Source organism: Mesocricetus auratus, unplaced genomic scaffold, assembly GCF_017639785.1.
Source record: "Mesocricetus auratus isolate SY011 unplaced genomic scaffold, BCM_Maur_2.0 Super-Scaffold_4256, whole genome shotgun sequence".
NCBI lineage: Eukaryota > Metazoa > Chordata > Mammalia > Rodentia > Cricetidae > Mesocricetus > Mesocricetus auratus.
In genome coordinates, this window is record NW_024429182.1 from 76,060,994 (window position 1) to 76,080,852 (window position 19,859).

Consider the following 19,859-nt stretch of genomic DNA (forward strand, 5'->3'; position numbering starts at 1 on the left):
TTCAGTAGGAAGCATAACCATTTGTTAAGGGTGAATGGCAATGGGGATGTAAACAAATAAAACCAGTAAGAAAGGAAAGCATGTAGGAAGCTGGAAGAGGCTATAATGTACTGAAGAGAGCTTAAATCTGGCCTTTCTGATGGAAGAAATGGAGGGACATAAGTAAACTGAGAAAATAGGAATGAGTGGCACCATACACAATTGAAATAACAGATTCAAGGCAAATGCATGATTAGACTCCTTTATCGTCAATGTAAGGACCATCCCAACAAAGTCAAAGACCAAGATGACCACAGTATTCAATATACAAGAATGGCAGATTGAATGTCACAAAAATGCTAAGGGCATGTTCACAGGGATAGGGAAACTCAAAGTTCTAATTACTTAGCTTTCATCAGCCTCATTATCACCATGTTCGAACTGAGATACAGTCATACATAGTGGCACATGCCTGTAAATACCAGCATGCACAGGCAAGGTCATAAAGTTGAAGCTAGCCTATGCTACATAGTGAGATTCTGTATCAGAAAAAAACAAAAACATGTTACATCACAGTATTTCCCAAGGCTGAGATAAAGAGTACTTATTTAATAAAATGGTCCCCATTGGCATCCGAAAGACTGCCTACATACCCTACTTGTGTCAAGATATCACCCATATTGGCATTTGTTCTTCATGGTCTCGTGTCCACTAGAAGCTCACCCTTTTTTTATTTTTCTCCTTTCTCAAACTTTTTTTTTTTGAGACAGGGTTTCTCTGTATTGTTTTGGAGCCTGTCCTGGCACTCACTCTGTAGACCAGGCTGGTCTCGAACTCACAGAGATCCACCTGCCTCTGCCGGAACAGCACTTACACAAACTTTCAGGGGCCAGCAAGATGAATCAGTGGGTGTTACCAAGACTGACAAGGTGAGTTCCATCCTCAGGACCCACACCGTGGAAGGAGAGAAGTGATCCTGCAGGAGGTCCTCTGACCTCCACCCTTGTGCTATGGTACCTTTCCACTTGCCCCACCCCACCAGACAATCAGTCAATCAATCAATCAATCAATCAATGGAGAAAAATTTTTAAGAAATTCCATTCTTTCTCCCATGAATGTGTAAGAGACAATGATAAGGGGAAGACTTGACCATAACAGATAAAGACTGGAAAGTCTGAACCTAAGCAGCTAGATAGTTTTAAAAACCTAAGAGAAATGAGCTAGTGAGATAGCTCCTCAGATAAAGGTGCCTACCACCAAATCTGACTGACAACCTGAGTTTGATCCCCAGGATTCACATGTGAAAGGAGAAATGGCTCCTTCTGGTTGTCCACTGACTTCCATGTACTTATGACATACATGTGTTCATAGTAAATAAACATAGTAACAAAATAAAAATTAAAAAACAACACAAAGCACAAAACTTTTTGGAAAGTATAACAGCAATACGGCAAGTTATAATATAGATAAGCTTTGTCTTAGTAGTTTTAAGAAATTAAAGCAAACAGATTTAAGTTTCCTTGTATTGAAAATAACCTATAACTGTATGTTCTTCATTCCTAGAAGCAGGTTAACTGTGTTTTTAAATTGTTATAACTTCACACCTTTTTGAAAGCTGCCCTACAAAATTTGTTTGGCTTAAACGTCAAAGCCGTGACAATTTGTTCTTTGATGTGATTGTATTTCCAATTTCTTGTTCATGTAAGATTTCAATAAAGCTCAAAATCTATTCAAAACAAACAAACAAACAAAAAACCAACAGCAGCAACAACAACAAAAGACAGAAAGGTATATATTCACTCTACCCTGCCACACCATCCTTGAGGATGGATCTTACTGCAGTAAAGCACTAGGCAATAAGACGAATGCATATGAAAGGTCTCTCAAGGGGGCTAAAAGCAAACACTGGAAGGCCCATCAACAAAGAAATGGCTGCTGCATGTACTATTCCCTATTTTTTAAGTAGTGTGTCAGTGTTATGTTACAAGTCAAGATGAATGTGTAAATGTCACCCTCAGGTGTTTCGATTATCCCAAACCTCCGGAAGGGAAAGAAATATATAGGTGACTACTACAAAATAGTAGCAGCAGGCCAACCCAGAGGAAAACATTAAACCATAGCATAGGCATGCCAGACAGCTATCTGTGGGTGGGAGTAGGCTTGCATGGTGTGCTGAAATGAGTTAATAAAATCAGCACAGCAGGTGTTAACTACAATCTGATTCTTGGCCTGTGTCAGGAAGTTGGATTTCAATAGCTTTCATTCCCTAATTGGTGAGATTAGGTAGGTACCCAGTGCCTGAACTGCACAAGCACTATAATTCACCTTAACACCTTATTTTCTCCCCAAAGTATGATATAGGACCAGACTCCAAAAGAAGCCTTGGACAATAAATCTATTTTTTTAAAAAATCTATTTATGAAAAAAAAGAAAAACAAAACAACCAAAAAAAAAAAAGAAAAACAAAAAATCTATTTATGCTGGGCAATGGTGGTATACACCTTTAATCCCAGCACTTGGGAGGCAGAGGCAGGCGGATCTCTTGTGAGTTCAAGGCCAGCCTGGTCTACAGAGTCAGTTCTAAGACAGATTCCAAAGCTACACAGAGAAACCCTGTCTCAAAAAAAAAAAATCTATTTATTTTACGTGTATGGATGTTTTGCTTGCATGTGTGCCTGTGTGCCATGTGTGTGCCTGATGTCTGAGGAAGACAGAAGAGGGCTTCTTATTCTTTGGAACTTGAGTTATATATAAGGGCTGGGAATCAAATCCAAGTCCTCTACAAGAGCAACAAGTGCTCCTAACCCTGACCCATCCACTCCACCCCAAGGACAATAAATTTCTAACAAGCCCTGCCTCTGGCAAATATCTTAAACACATCTCCCTTTGATGCTGGAAACTTTAAGCATATCATCCATCTGTGACTGCATGGAGCAGAACTCTGGAAGCAGACACCTAATTTCCTCAGTGATTTAACCTATACATGTTTCCTTTGTTGATTTTTTTTTTGTTTTCCAATCTCCTCTCATTATGAGGGACTTGGAGTTAGACATACTCTGATAGATAGAAAGATAGGGAGTGGAGAGATGTCGTGGGTCATCCATGACTAATTAATGAAGATGATGAACTTTCAAGAAGGTTGGCTTCTTCCTCACCCTCCTAGCCTAAGACAAAAGCCTGGCAGTCTAAAATAAAGGCCTTATGGGAGTTTTCTCCCTCTACCTGCTGAGGGCCAATCAGCCATCCTGTCTTTCTTCAAACTGGCCAACCCTAAATTAGGGGAAGAAAATCCTTCAAAAACTTTAAGTCCTCACTCAAGGAGAGGGTGGACTTCAGCTTCCAAAGTCCCTACTTTGCTTTACAGAGACATTATTGGTGCTTGCTCTGTATGTGTATGTGTGTGCTCACACATGCGTTTCCTCCCCTCTAGGGAAAGCCTTTATTGGCTGAGTCTGCCTGTGTTTGAGAATTTCCCCACTTCTACTTACCAAGCTTGAGGTTTTTTCCCTGCCTTTTAATTACTTAACTGGAAAAGAAAGTGAACCTGATCAAGATCCCTGAAAAGTAACTATTGTACAAAATAACAAACATTCCACACAACTACATGTTGAGTCATGAAAGTCTTCCTCCTAAACTACACACCCTGAAGAGGCAGGGTTTCTACAGACCAAAAAAAAGGAGCTTTTCCAGTCAAGAGAGCACAGAGTGACATGGACTTCGAGGAGCATAAAGACTGGTTAACCTGACAGGTTAACAGGATTGACACAATGGAATCACAGAAAAGAAATGAAAGTGTTGGGTAAAAGTAGGCAGCACATTATACAGTGAGATGTAATCCAAGTGAATGTGTAATACCCAAACCACAACGCAAAGGAAAAGCAAAGAGGAACTACAAGACAGTCAACACAGAGGGACAGCAGACAGCATAAAGAAACATACTGATGGTAACTAGATTTTTAAAGCCCAAGTTTTAAAATGTGGCACAGTTGTCAGAAAAACAACAATGAGATAAGGATGAGTAGTTCTAGTTGCTTTAGGAACGGAAACAGGAGGTGATTTCTTGATGGCCCAGTCACAGGTGACCCTCACACACAAATAAACTGCATGTTCAAGCCTGTATAAAATCCCTGTCACATCTGTCAGAAAATCATCTGTTCTCTTTTCTCCTCACACATCCCACCCATTCCTCTTGGCTTTCCTGTTTTCTTCTTCATATTTCCCTCAGTCTTGACTTCTGTGTTAATCAATAAACTAGTCAGTACAACGCGCAAGTCACAGTAGATAGTAGTAGGACAGAAGCCCAATCACAGCATAACTGGTAAGAGAATGAGCCAGCCGGATCGGCTTCTCCAATAACTCCTGCGATAAAATGAACAGAACAGAATAAAATGGAGTTTTTGAGTGCTTTTTGAAACAAAGAAAACCAATGTGAAAAAAATTAATACAGGTAGCAATGAAAATAAATATGTACAAGGGAACATGACAGGTCATTTTCAGTCACAGTAGTAAAGATTTACAAGCACAGAAGAAGTTAATGGTGAAATGATATGAAAGGAGAAGGGACTACACTATCTGAAGTTGGAAGGGATCAGCAAGAAGGAAGAACAAATAATGGAGACACGGAAGGAGAAAGATGAGCAATAGAGTAGACTAAGAATATATGTATGAAAATGTCATAACCAAACAATTACTTTTCATGCAAACTTCAAAATACTAACTTTAAAAAAGGTCAAACATGGTACCACATGCCTGTAATCCTAGCAGTTGGGAGGTATAAACAAACAGGAGGATCAGGAGTTCAAGGTCAGCCTCAGCTGCACTGAGATTTCAAGACACCAGCATGAGGTACAGGACACCTACCTTTTTTTTAACTACATAAGATAAGAAAACGAGGAGACAATAGGCAAACAGATAGCAATGTGGCTCCAGGTGATACATAATGTGGGTCTCACAGGAAGCTCCCATTACTCCCAAAATCTGAGCAATAAAATAAATACATTAATAAAGGATTATAAGCCTTTGAAAAGATTGTAATCCTTTATTAATGATTCCACATGGATGTGGATGGACAAACAAGTGAATATGGAATGAACACAGATCTTCACTGTAAAATATACACGGATGGAAAAGAATACGTACATGTTCTCAAAGTATGACGAAACCTGAGAAACGGTTAACATCCGTGGCAACGAGACGTAACTTCACGCATTTCCCCACACCAAGAAAAGCACCTCAGCCCTCTATGAAGCTCCTGTCCAAAACACAGCTCTGGACCTAATGAAGAGCTCCAGGCAAACACAGAGAGGCAACCTACAAAACAGCTTCAGTCTTTACACACCAAAAAAAAAAAAAAAAAAAACCAAAAATCACGCAGAACAAAGACTACCCCCCCAGTTCCAGAGTACAGAAAGCTAAACCAAATATAACCTGTGACCTTGCATTGACTCTCCAACTAGAAAGAAAAAAAAACTTCTCTTTGAATTGCTATGACAAACATTACTGAGACAATATATAAAATGTTAACAATTCTCATTAGCAATTATGAATGTCAGGGTTGTTTCCCCAACTACAAAAATGGCACTGTAGCTACTAAGAAAATACTTTTGATTTTAGAAAATACAAGCTTTTAGGGGTGGAAGGACATCTGGTTACATGCAAACTGCTCTCAAACAGTAAAAACATCATGCATATCAAAAGGGGGAATAATAATGAAAGTTTAAGTTGAGGAGAGTTAGTCAAAATAGATAACCCACCATCAGGAAAGCAGTACTCTGTAGTCTACAATGTCAGAAATATTTATCTTGGACCTACAACCCTGAAATACGGCACTAGCACCATTCCCATCGACTGTTAAAGACACTCTTGCATAGCTTGTCAGGTACAAGGCTATGGTAAAGCTTTCTCAAGCTTCATGCTGCCTACCTAAATCCCACTCCCCATTCGAAGCTTAGCTCAATTACTACTTCCTTCATATTTCTTTCCACCAATACAAACCTCACCCTTGACCTTCAATTAAACAATATACATGGTCTAATTATTTTAGATGCTAATCTCACTGTTCCAGAAAGGACTAATTACTGGTCCAGGGACAAAACCAGTTCTACTTGAACTGTACTCCCTGGCACAGAGGGCTCTTAATTAGACGACAATTCCTGCTTCCTCCCTTTACTAAACTCCCTAACTGAACTTTCACTTATTCCCACACTCAGACAACTGCTTCAAATACCAGATCAAATCAGCCCTTTCTAAGCAGAGTTTGCAGTGCTGAATTCTGGAGCCCATGTCAAGAAGAGGAAAGCTTAACCATCAACTCCAGCAGCAGCTTGTGTGGCCTTACAAAGGTATATGACACCTCACAAACCTCTATCCCCTCCCTGAAAAGGCTATTGTGAAGATTAAATTAGGCAATACAGATAAAGTGCTAATTGAAGGCATATAGTAGGTGTATACTAATCATTAGCGACATGAAACTCACTGCAAGATACTGGGAGTGACATCTAGGGTAAACAGAAGACTGAGCAAGAATACAGAGAAAATGGAATTGAATACATAAAGGCAATTCAAAGCACAATGCAGCACATGATACACCTCAAAGCAACAGCTAACACCCCAGATTCCAAGTCAGATACCACATACCAAAACCACATAACACTATTACAGGAGTATAGATTTATCGTTAGAAACATGAACACACAGCATGTGGTGGCACATGCCTTTAACCCCCGCACTCTGGAGGCAGAGGCAGGGAGATCTCTGAGTTCAAGGCCAGCCTGGACTACAGGACAGCTGGGGCTATACAGAATGTGTGTCTGTGTGTGTGTGTGTGTGTGTGTGTGTGTGTGTGTGTGTGTGTGTGAGAGAGAGAGAGAGGGGGAGAGAGAGAGAGGGAAAGAGGGAGGGAGGGAGGGAGGGAGTCTAACACATCAAAGGATTCATTCCAAGAATGCAAGATTGTTCAGTATACAAGTACAGCAGTCTTGAAAATTCAAAAGAAATTTTGATTTTCACCAAGAAAAGCAATCCAACAGGGTTTAGAAGAACACTTCATTAAACTGACAGAGGGCAGATAGAGAAAGACCACAGCTTTACATCAGTGGTAACAGCTGTTTAACATAACCAATCTTGACACTCGTGTTTCAACACTATATGAAACAGACAAACAAAAACAACAGTGGCTAGAGATATGGCACAGTAGTTAATAACACTGGCTATTCTCTCAGAGAACTCTGGTTTGGTGGCAGCTCACATCTTTAACATAGTCAAATTGTATATGACAGAACAGTTATCAAGTAAGAACACAGTTACAACATTTTGTCTATTAACAAAACAAAAAGAATTTTTGCAACCTTAGAATAAGTACCAATAGCGCCAGGTGGTGTTGGCGCACGCCTTTAATCCCAGCACTCGGCAGGCAGAGGCAGGCGGATCTCTGTGAGTTCGAGACCAGCCTGGTCTACAAGAGCTAGTTCCAGGACAGTCTCCAAAGGCACAGAGAAATCCTGTCTCGAAAAACAAAAAACAAAAAAACAGAATGAGTACCAATAGCACAAGCAACAGAACTATTATAGGTAAGTAGACCTAACTATTTGTGCTTCAAGAGGTGAAAACAACATAGAATAGGAGAAAATACTTGTAAATTATAAATAATATAAATATATATAAATAAAATATAGATATAAATATAACACAAATCTACATTAAGAACTCTCAAACTCAACAATACAAAATACAACCCCCAAAATGATGTGGTGATGCATGCTTATACACCCAGCTTTTGGAGGAGAGAAAGCAAGAAGGTCAAGGTGTCCAAAGTCATCCTCAGCTACAGATCAGGTTTTAGACTAGCCTGCACTACAAGAAACCCTGTTTCAAAAACCAAAAACCAATTCATTTAAAAATGTAAAAACAAGCCAGGCATTGGTGGTGCATGCCTTTAATCCCAGCACTCAGGAAGCAGAGGCAGGCAGATCTCTGTGAGTTACAGACCAGCCTGATCTACAGAGTGAGTTCCAGGACAGCCTCCAAAACAATACAGAGAAATCCTGTCTCGAAAAACCAAAAAAAGTAAAAAAAAAGCTCAGTATGGTGGCAGACACCTTTACGCACAGAGCAGGTGAATCTCTTGTCTAAATAACAAGTAGCGCAAGTTCCAGGCCAGTCAGAGCAGCAGTGAGACCTTGTCTCAAGGGGAGGGGGGGGTCAAAGCTGGAATTTAAAAACAGAGACTAAAAATAGACATTTCTCCAAGTCAAACAGCCAATAAAGGCCATGAAAAGATGCTCAACTTCATTAGTCATCAGGGAAATGCAAATCAAAACCACAAAGGAGATGCCTTCATCCACAAAGATGCCTGCTTACCAATTAAAAAGGACACGTGTTAACAAGGGTGTTGCTAGTGAAGGGGAGAATGGCTTGACTGCACTGTACACAGTCTGGCAGTCCCTCAAAAGGTTACAGCTATCATATGACCCAGCAATTCCATTCCTAGGTAGATATTCAACAGAAGTAAAATAGCCATACAATTACTAGTACACAAACGTTAATGGCACCACATGCTTGGCATTTATGAGGCCCTGAGTTTGATTCTACCAATACAAACAAACAAAACCACATATTTACATAAGTAAAAGGTAACAAATGGAATCTACACAATGAGATGGTATTTTTCACCCATTAAAAGGAATGAAGTGCCGACAATGATGCATCATGGATAAAGCTTGGAAACGTACTAAGATATAAAAAAACACTGAAGAATTCTAGTGTATGATTCCATATTTATGAAATGCCCAAACAGGAAAATCCACTAATGAGTGGCAGGCGCTGGGAGACATACTAAACGAGGAGTGACAGCTAAATATTTGGAGTTCAGGGAGAGGGAGTATGAGTATAAGCATGTTCTGGAATTACAGAGGTGATGAATGTGTAACCCCACACACTTCATATGCATGGAAATTTGATCTCAATAGATCTACCATTAAAAAGCTGAGTCCGTGCTCACAGTCACAGACTTACTCAGGCAGGGGCAATGAGTTCAAGGCCATGATTTGGGGAGGAACAGAGAATGGTACCTTCAGAGAAATTTTAGGATAGATCAAAAGCAGGACAGCACTAAACAATCTTAGCACTGAACACGAGATGTCTCTGATTCTACAGCCACTGAAGAACCAGAAGTTTCCAATGGTTGGTTTACAACTATGGCTTGAAATGCTAACCTGCAGTAATGTAGAGAATGTTCATTTATGTCCCCCTTTTTTGTTTGTTTTTGTTTTTTTGTTTTTCGAGGCAGAGTTTTGGAGGTTGTCCTGGAACTAGCTAGCTCTTATAGACCAGGCTGATCCTGAACTCACAGAGATCCACCTGTCTCTGCCTCCTGAGTGCTGGGATTAAAGGCATGCGCCACCAACGCCTGGCCCCTTTCTATTCTTATACTTTGTGACAAGATCATGTAGCCCAGATGGCCTCGAACTTGGGTTCCCCCTGCCTCCACCTCAGAAGAGCTGAGATTACAGATGCACCCCACGGGGAATGGTACCCAGAAGGGCCTTACCCAATTAAACAAGTAACTTGCTACATGCTCACTAAGCCCTGCTTGAGGATTCACAATGAGAATGCATTTCTCTCACACCCTCTGCAGCAGTTAACAACAGGTAAAGAGATGCTAGAATGCTCCAGGCAGCACCATTTCCTCCTGCTAGCTTACATACTCATTTTTCAGGGGACAGAGACACAGGAGGAAAGTCAACAGAACACAGATGCCATCACTATAAAAACATGCAGCATTACTGCAAACTGCCCAATAAATGCTATCTGACTGCAATTCACTAAGAAACGACAGCAAAACAAGAGAACTGGCTCAGTCTTGTTTGCTGTTATACAAAATTCAATCAATTGCTGTTTGCAGAAAATATCTTCTAAGGTTCAAAGTATAAAATTCTTCAACTAGGTTTCAATCTGTTTTGAACATTCTATTTAAAATGGGAAGCTGAGTCATTGTCACATAACACTACTGCCTTACTGCTGAAAATTCAGATGTTTCTCCCTGGTTACAAGAAAGGAAATGCTAGCATTTCTGTTGCCTAGCCAACTCAACAGAGTATGCAAACGATGTTTAAAGTAAGACATCTTAAATAGAACTTTTACCTCTATTTATGTTCATGGAACTCCTCCCAAGACTGGAAGTCTGCCTCAGTTACATTTTACTCTCTCGTCAATCTCAGTTTAGCTCTCTGACAGCATGCTACTGCATACCAAATCGTCAAAAGACTGATAAATACTAAAAACCATATCCTGTTTGGTTATGGGGGGTTTTGTTTTGTTGCTTTGTTCAAATACATATTCAGTTTTCCAAAGTACTTCTCTTCACTTGCCATATCTTTTACACTGAGCATGAGCACCTTGTCTATGGCCACAATGCCAAGCTAACTTAAATACCAGGCACGATGGTTCAGATCCATAATCTCTGAGCTGAGAAGTATAAGCATAAGGACTCCAAATTTCAGGTCAAGTGGGCTTCTCACTTCTTCCTAGTGAGAAGCCCACTTGACCTGAAATTTGAATACACATTACAAACCTAACCAATGTTTCATTTTCTTACCAAGTTTATCCAACCATCACTGATCAAAGTTGAAAACAACTTTTATGTCCACCAATAAGGAAGCTATCATCAAAAACTCTTTAAAAGGTAGCAAACACAACCACTAGTTAATTTAAAGTAGACTTGTAACTTCTGTGCTCTTAATACTTGGATTTCAGTTTACGCTAAATAGCATTTCCTATAATGAAAGAAACACTAACTAGGTCAGCATAAAGGTGCAAGTGCTGAATAATACTACAGAAAATTCCTTTAAGATGGTCAAGGAGAACATCTGCAAGAATATGCTGAGAAGACATCCATCACCACTGGTAAGACATTTCAGCCAAGAAGATTTAACCTCTATCTGATCATTTAGAAGAGATCAGACAAACCCAAACTGAATTATGCAAAACAACTAGTCAAAAAATTGCATTGTCACAAAAAGGATAGCAAGGTAGCTTCAGAGACAAAACAGCTAATGCAACCCTGGATCAAGAAATGGTGGAAAAGAGGGGACCAAGAGGAGAGGAGGGAGGGGAAACTGTGGTCAGTATGTATAATTAACAACAACAAAATGTTATTTAAATAAAATAATTAAAAAAAGAAATGGTGGAAAGAAAATTCACCATGACACTTGAAAATAAATGAATATGAACCAAACCATAGTATAAACATTCTATGTTTGATCATTTGACTGTTATGTATAAGATCCTCTTTACTGTATAATACATAATGCTGTATTTTGGGGTTAGAGTGTAATGAAAAAATAATTATGAAAAGTAGGAGTATCTGCTACCCTAGTTTTGGTACTTTGCTTAAGGTCTCAAAAGACTTTTTGTTAAGATTAACTTTATTTTTAATTATGTGTGTATGTGCACGTATGAGTGCAATTATCCATGGATTCTAGAAAAGGCTAGCAGATCCCCCAGAGCTGGAGTTACAAGTGATTGTGAGTCAGTCAACTCAGGTTCTAAGAACTGAACTTGAATAGAATTTGGATCCTCTGCAAGAGCAACAAGAGCTCTTAATTGCCTAGTCATCTCTCTAGTCCTCAAATGATTTCTTTAATGAAAACTAGGTGGACTTTACCTTGATTTGGACTAAGATTAGTCCAGACTGAATGAAATACATGTAACACATTCCATTTTAGTATTTCCAATCATGGGCAATACTTTTGGGTTGTCATAAAATGAAATTGTAAAAGACTTTATGCCAAGCAGGGCGTTGGTGGTACATGCCTTTAATCCCAGCACTCGGGAGACAGAGGCAGGAGGATCTCTGTGAGTTCCAGGCCAGCCTCCAAAACAATACAGAGAAACCCTGTCTCAAAAAACAAAAAAGACTTTATGCCTTTTAAATTATACTTTCAGACATATTTGACACACCAAAATTCTAAAGACATTATAAACTATTCTTTTTATGATGTTCATGTTTCAGTTTTAAGCTAAGCCCACCATCTGTATTTACTTATTCTAAGCAGCTAGTTTACCATGTAATCTCCAAATTAAGAAAGAGGCCTAGCTTACAAGCCACATCAGAGCAAGCAACAGAAAAGCCTAACAAAACCAGAATGATTTTTCACCTAAGCAACAGAAAATCAGTGGCAACAATAGATAACCTCTAGAGAGACGTATACCCAGGCCTTCTCGTGTTGTCTTGGGCTCTGTGACATAGCATCTATTCCAGACATTCATGGTTCAATTGAAAGTGTCCCAGGTTAGACGCTATATGGTTTACAGCACCTTTAATATTCTCTATGCAATGGCCTTTAATGGCTGGTTTGGGAGCAGGGATCACTTTCACAAATTATGTTAACATCTTCCTACACAATATATCTAAATTACAGAAATCACTAGAATGGGCATGAGATACATTTAGATAAATGTTTTTTTCTGTCCAAATAGCAGAAATGTACATTATATTCTATCTAATGTTCAGTGAAAACACTAGAATTGGAGTGAGAAGGCCTGTTAGAGGCCTAGCTCTATCATTGGAGACTATCTCTCAATCAGAATTTTCTCACTTGAAAAGTAGTAAGATACCAGCTGATACCTTAAGATCCAGCTCTGAATATTCACTAACTCTGTAACTATAGCCTCGAAATATACTTTCAAAACTCTAATCATTGGGGACTGGAAGGATAGCTGGCAGTTAAGAGCACTGGCTACTTTTCTAGAGGACCCAGGGTGGATTCCCAGCACCCACACGGCAGCTCACAACCATCTCTAACACCATTTCCTGGGAATCCAATTACCTCTTCTGGTTTCCATGCATACCAGGGACCAATGTGTGCAGACGTCTGTGCAGGCAAAACACCCATAACCCTAAAAACAAAACAAAACAAAACAAAACAACAAAAAAAAAACCAACTTTTTAAATTGTCTTTTATCAACTGAGTTGTACTAGTTAATGGAGGGTTTCTGTTTCCCCTCTAAACTGGTGATTGTAACTTACCATTGTTTCTCCTCACATAAATTTCTATTTCACTTGGAGGCTGGGTCAATCTCTCATTTCCCCTAAATGGAGAACTCCCCTCACAACTAACCTGCTTTGAAATCCCAGGTTCCACTTCCTTGGTATCCCATTCTCTCACCTCTCTCTACCACCACTTACATGCGGGTCTTCATCAACTCTTACCTAGAGAACCATGCCCATAACCATACCTGGTCACAATTCCTCGGCTAGAAGAGTTTCCTGTCACATTGGTATCCTACCAGAAGGCAAGCGGGGGCCCCTTACACCATCTAAACATTATGTAGAAGTTCTTAGCCTGACATTCAAACCTCTCCACATCACATGCCTTAAGACAGTTTGATTAGCTAGTTGCTATTTCTGCTAGACCAAATTCCTGTGTGCTTACTGGATTCTGAGTCTTTACGTCTACTGTTCTAATATCCTCTCTGCAGGCCAAAATGAATTTGGTTCCTAAATCCCACTCCAGTAGTAATCACCCTGGTCTAGACACTATAGCTCCCTCTTTTGAATGTACACGGTACTGACAGAGTGAGACAATTCTCAAAAACAAAAATAAATTTTAAAAACTAGCTAACCTAATGATTAGCTAAATATATTCCTTGTACCATTTTTGCTTAACTGCCACCAGACACCAGGCATGTCTTGGTTAGGATTTGCCACTTGTCTCAGGAAAGCAGAATGGCAACACAACCCTGGCACACACAGAACAGAGCTTCCACACTGGAGACACACATACTAGATTTACTGAGCTTCCAAGATGCTTATATGATGCACCATTTATATACTTAGAACTTTTCATGTTCAAAACCTGAACCAAGATCTCCAGAGATGCCTCCCATCCCTACCTTCCATCCCCATGGATCTTTGTCAGAATCTGAAAACACTCTGATCATTACAGAGTAGGACGTACTCCTGGTAGATGCTGGGCATCCTACATTACAAAAGACAGTCCTCAAAGAGTGAACTAGCTGGTGCAAAATATAAGCAGGGTCCATGGTGAGAAACTCCAAGATAAACATATTGCATGCAGTTGTGGGTTCTACATAAAAAAACTAATAATTTCAATTTTTCAAAGAGAAGCCCCTTACCTTCAGCATTAAGGCTGATGACTCCCGCAAAGACTAGTATAAGACCTTCTATAGTTACTTAACCTCTTTGTACCTGAAACCTCTTATATGTAAAGCTAAGAACACCTAATCCACCCAACCTCTCAAGGGTGAGGAGGCATGCAAAGTCTTTGGATGGGTACAGCAGGCAGATGATGAACAGTTGGTAAGTTTACCAACCTAGAAAATGCTCAGTTTACTAGGGTGTACTACCTGCCATGACTTCCTGAGCAGGGTACTAATAAGTAAAGACAGATACTTCTTTTTCTTGGGAAAAAAGGAGCATGTGTTCATCTAATCTAATTACCTGTTTCCCTACTCTAAGCACCTTAACTGGTCCCTTCTTAATGGACACTCTGCTTTAAAATTACATTATTTTTCTTTTCATATATTATGATCAACTGAACTGCCTCAAGTACATGAGTGGAAAGTCATCCCCTTTTGACTCCTATATCAACTACGCTGTATTACTGTATTTACGCACATATTATATAGTTTCCCTACCAGATTGTACATGCCCTCTTTCGACACTGACAGCACTGGATTCTTTTTTATGTAACCCAAGGGGCCTAACAGACCTGGGTAACTGGAAGGACCAAGCCTCTCATTTCATAGATTAGACACAGAAAGGCCAAGTGACTTGCCAAGAGTCAAGGTCACTTTAATGGCAGAGCTGGAATTCAAACTCTGACACAAGGCCAACAAGCCAATAGAACAGATTCCAAGTTCTGCCCAATCATAAGTGAAAATCATGCTTGTATTTCAATGTTTACCTAAGTTTTAGGTACCCTCATGGACACAAGACCTATGTGGATGTCTGACAAAATAAAACTGGAAGGAGAAAATGACCCCAAACCTACAGTTCCTAAAATTACACCTTAATAATTCAATCTATTTTGTTTGGCTCTATATCTTATTTCTTTCCTAGTTTTTGACAACATAACTTGTTTAACCATATAGCTGACAGTTATTTAGCCACTGAAAACAGCTTTAATGTCCCTTTAAATGATTCCATAATTATTTAGAGTTCCAGAAAACCTCTCACTGGGTAAGCCAATACTGTTCCTTTGCCAATAGAACAGATTCTTTAACAGTCACCCCAACAGATTAACAAATTCAAAGAGCTAGAAATTTGGAACAATTCTACATGGTGAAAAGTATTTGTGCAATTACAAGTGTGTTAATAACCACAACATAAGTCTAGAACTTCCAATAAACAAACATAAGCCATATTAAGACCTAAAACAAATGAAGCTGTCTAGATTGTATTAATCTTCAAGTTTCTCTGAGTCTAAATATGATGCAAAACAGTGAATAGGAAAGGAAAAGCCCGTTTTAAAATGGATCTGAAAAGGACTTAAGTATAGTGCAATTCCCTGATGTTGAAGCAATTACAGCTCAATAAAACTAAACGTTTTCCAGAAATGCATCACTTGGGGGTGGGGGACAAAAAACAACCCTCCTCTTGGCGATAGTATTTGATGCTTCAGGTACCAGTGCTTACCATCACTTACTGAAAACAATTTTTAATTACTTTCCCAGTTGATAAAAACAACACACGATGAGCACAGACTAAAATGTTTCAAAGGAAAACAAAACGCAGTTTACGATTGATGAAGTTCAAGGACAAAACTCTTTCCAATGCAACAGAATATGCCTGACTACAATGTGCAGAAACAGAGAGCAAAAAATGGGAGCACATAGTATCTTTTTATAAAGGCAACAATTTAGCTACAAAGTAATAACGGGGAAGCCAAAACAGTTTGACAGCCCGCCATAAGGGCCGCCTCAATCATGAGTCACACAATGCCTGCAACCATTTACAATAGTAATTAATGCACAAGTCCCCTAATTAAATTCTAAAAGGGTGAGAATGCTTTAACTAAGTTTACAAGAACTGCCTTTTGCTTTTCTTTTTAAGAACGAACACACTCGTAATTACGCATCTCCCTGCAATGCCCCCCCCCATGCATCATCCCCTGAGGCCGTTTCTCCCGAATGTCTGTTCCCTGCGTGCGAAAGCAAATGACACGGGATGGGGGGGTGGAGGGGGAGAAGTCTGTAAACCCAGGAAGGGCGAAGCAGAGGGGAAACACACGATTATAAAGGGGGCGGGAGACTGGAGGCTCGCCCATCTTACCTGCTAAGATTTCTCTCTACGTCTTTGGTAGCTTTAGCTTCCAATTCTCTGAAATAAGGAACAAAAACAAACAAACAAAAAAAAAAAAAGAAACGGGGGAGGGGATGCGCGTGAAAACCGAGCTTCTGCGGCAGAGCGCCCGCGCGGTGGGGGAGGGGCGGGGCTGCGGGCTGCAGCGCTGCGGGGCCTCCGAGCCCAGGACGGTCGAGCCCAGAGCCGCAGCCCGCGCGGGGTCGAAGCTTCCCGGGCCGCCCGTGGCCTCCCACCCAGGCCCGCGCTCCCGGGGACTGCCCCGAGCCGCCGCCCCGCAGCCCGAAGGGTCCTCGGGCAGTGCCGTCCGCTGGCTCCGGGCCCCGGGCGAGACTCCCCTCCGGTCCGCTCACCTCATGTGTGTAAAGTGCACGAGCGCGTGGGGCGCGGGGAACGAGGCTCGCGAGCCTCAAGCCCTCCGCAGCGCCACGGGGACAAGCCCGAGCCGCTGCACCAGCGCCATTTTCTACACCGACCCGCTGCCGCCGCCGCCGCCGCCACCGCTGCCGCCGCAGGCCCCAGACCGGAAGTGAATGCCCCACTCGCAACCCCTTCCGGGGGCGCGGTAGCCCTGGGGGGCCCCCAAGATGGAGGCCCTAGCAACTAGGCCTGCTGGACAGAGCAGACGCTTGGCAACCGCCCGGCGCTGCCGGGACCTCGCCGGAGCTGTCGGGGAACTCCGAGGCTCCCCGCGAGCGTCTTCGGGCCCGGCCAGCGACAGACCTTTGTCGCCTAGGCCGCCCTGGGTTTGACTCCGGTCCTCCCCCTCCTTTACTGCGACACAAGTTTCCTTCCCCTCTGCCCGGCCCCTCCCTCACAGAAACACGCCTTAAAAAAAAAATCCACCAAACCGCAAATTCCACCCTTGCCGCTGCCAGAGGAGCCCGCGCCGTTTTTAAATTCACCCACATCTAATTACTTTTGACCTTGAGCCAGATTATTTAACCTCTCTGCTTGTGCCTCGCCTCCTCAGGTGAAAAATGCATACCTGAGGCCCGCTGTGCGGTTTCAATACGAGTTTACGCCTCAAAATTTTACACACCCTTGACTCAGCAATTCCACTTTCACTCGATTTCTGCTCAAATTAATCATTTTGGGTATCATTTTTAAGTATTTCATCATCAAGATAATAACTCACAGCACTGGAAAGGCTGAAAACTGTAACCAGCCACAAAGTCCGACGATATGAGATAGCATTAAAAGCAGCCGCTTGCAAGTGCATGAAAAGATGGAGTGGGAAATACCGGCCTAGGGACTTCGTTACGATGAAAGAATGAAAAGGCAGATTCCAGACTAGTTCTCAGAAAAATATGTGAACACCCAATTGTGGGTACTGTAGGATAAATACCTGTAAAGTATATAAATCTACATATAGATACAATAAGATGCAGCAATATAATACATGAAGATGCAATCATTACAATAATTGTAAAAAAAAAACAAGGTAGACACATACCTGAATGTAAATACAATAGATACATAACTTCTAGGTAGATGAAGCAATATAATACATAAAGACATAACTATAATGCACATAGATACATATATTCTTGTATGTTCAGTACATACAGGGCTTCATGTAATCTGCAAATTTCTCCTCTACTTAAAATCTGTTCCCTTTTACTTTCTCAGAAAACTCACTCTTCAGATTACTTCCTTTTGCTCTTTACTATCCTAAGTCCTTCAAATAGCTTAGAACTGCTCCAGTCTCTCCCATGAAATAGGCTGTGTGACTGATTCTGCTCTGGGAGAAGTATGTATTATAATAAGCTATGAATGAATGAATGAGTGCCCAGAAAGGAATTAAAATATGAACCAAAATGTTAATTGCTGTTATACAATTTTCTTCTTTTAGTGTTTTTAATTTTATGAGCCTATAAACATTTTTTGAAAAAAAAATTACAAAGTATGAAGATGTAATTTTTACATTTTAATTTTTTTTTGAGATCGGGTCTTACTATGTAGCCTAGCCAGCCTAGAACTCTATGTAGGCCAGACTGGCCTCAAACTCACAGAGATCTGCCTGTCTCTGTCTCCTGAATGTTAGTGTTCTGCTATATATCCCCAGCCTCAAATTTAAGTAGGACCTATCCTGGTTAGTTTCTTTGTTAAACTGCCACAAGCGAGAATCTTCTGGGAAGAGGAGCCCCAACAGAGAAAATGCCCCCATCAAACTGCCTGTAGGCAGGTCTGTGGGCATCTTTTTTTCTTTTTCTTTCTTCTTTCTTTTTAATTTTCTGTGGGCATTTCCTATAGGCATTGTTTTGATTAATGATTGATGTGGAGCGGCTCAGCTCAACTGACGGTGGTACCACCCCTGGGCAAGCTATCCCAGGTTGTATATGAATATAGGCTGGGGCGGGGTTGGGGGGTGACACATACCTTTAACCCCAGTACTTGGGAGGCAGAGGCAGGTAGAACTCAGTTCGAGGCCGGCCTGATCTACAAGGTGAGTTCTGGGATAGCCAGAGCTATTACACAGAGGAACCATGGTGGGAGGGAGTGGGGAGTAGGTTACAAGCCATGGGGAGCAAGCCAGTAAGCAGCATCCTCCATGGCTCTGCATCAGCTCCTGCCTCCACGTTCCTGCCTCGAGTTCCTGTTCTGACTTCCCTATATGATGGACTGTAAACTGTAAGCTGAAGTAGACCCTCTCCTCCCCAAGCTGCTTGCCATTCCAGCGTTCACCACAGTAATAGAAAGCAAGCTAGGACAGGGCCTTTCCTGTGTTTACTTGCATTTCTTTCTGTTCAGTTCCTGTGGTTGCTTCAACATGAATTTTCTCCACTCTCTCTTCCTTGCCTTACTGAGAAGGCTAAATGACTAGACTAATAACTCACAAATTATTTATTTGGAAAGTGAGGATTAATTCATCCTCTTTATCAAAAACCACAATGGGGGCTGCAGAAACAGCTCAATAGTTAAGAGCACTTGGCGCTCTTCCAGAGGACCCAAGTTCCATTTCCCAACACCCACATGGTGGTTCACAACTGTCTGTAATTCCATCCAATATCCTCTCCAGGCACCAGGCACATATGTGGTGCACACACATATACACAGATAAAACACTCATACACATAATTTATTTTTTGCAATGCTGAGCATAGCAAAAGTATATGCTAAGTAGCAATATACCACTGAGTTACATCCCCAATAATTGTTTTCAAATTTGGAAAGTCTCCACAGTAATAAGTAGAAAGAACTTGGACACATGAACATGGATAACCTTTCCTGGAAAGAAAGAAAGAATGGAAAGAGTGTATTTACATCACTTTATTATAATTTCTTCAGTACTTAATGTGTGCTATCCCAAACTATTCTAAGTACTTTACAGATACTAATTAGTCACTAATTGCTGTCTTTGTACAGCCTAATGAAGTAGGAGTATTACACCCCCTTTGCCAACAGGCATGATAAACTTTCCCAAAAATCATGTAAATAATGGATGATTAAGATTTTGTATATATTATATATATATAAAACGTTTGGCTCCAAAGCCTCCTCCTAACCACTAAATTGCAGATCTTAACTGCATTAGACCTTGCATCCTATTTGA

General features: G+C 40.9%; 1 protein-coding gene across 7 annotated transcripts in view; it reads right to left on the reverse strand.

The window, feature by feature from the left end:
- Tnrc6a (trinucleotide repeat containing adaptor 6A) overlaps positions 1-19,859 on the reverse strand; it is a 164,795-nt gene that overhangs the window by 64,045 nt on the left and 80,891 nt on the right. Inside the window, exons 1-3 of one of the 7 annotated variants that reach the window (XM_040755000.1) lie at positions 16,657-17,065; positions 16,274-16,321; positions 12,807-12,876 (exon numbers count right to left, since the gene is read on the reverse strand). The exons of 3 other annotated variants lie outside the window; for them this stretch is intronic. In XM_040755000.1, the coding sequence (XP_040610934.1) occupies positions 12,807-12,826 (20 nt within the window). In that variant the 5' untranslated portion in view covers positions 12,827-12,876; positions 16,274-16,321; positions 16,657-17,065. Of the gene's footprint in view, positions 1-5,118; positions 5,299-12,806; positions 12,877-16,273; positions 16,322-16,656; positions 17,066-17,441; positions 17,516-19,859 lie in introns of those variants that run through there. 3 more of the 7 variants (XM_040754980.1, XM_005064452.4, XM_040754995.1) reach the window with 3 other exon arrangements.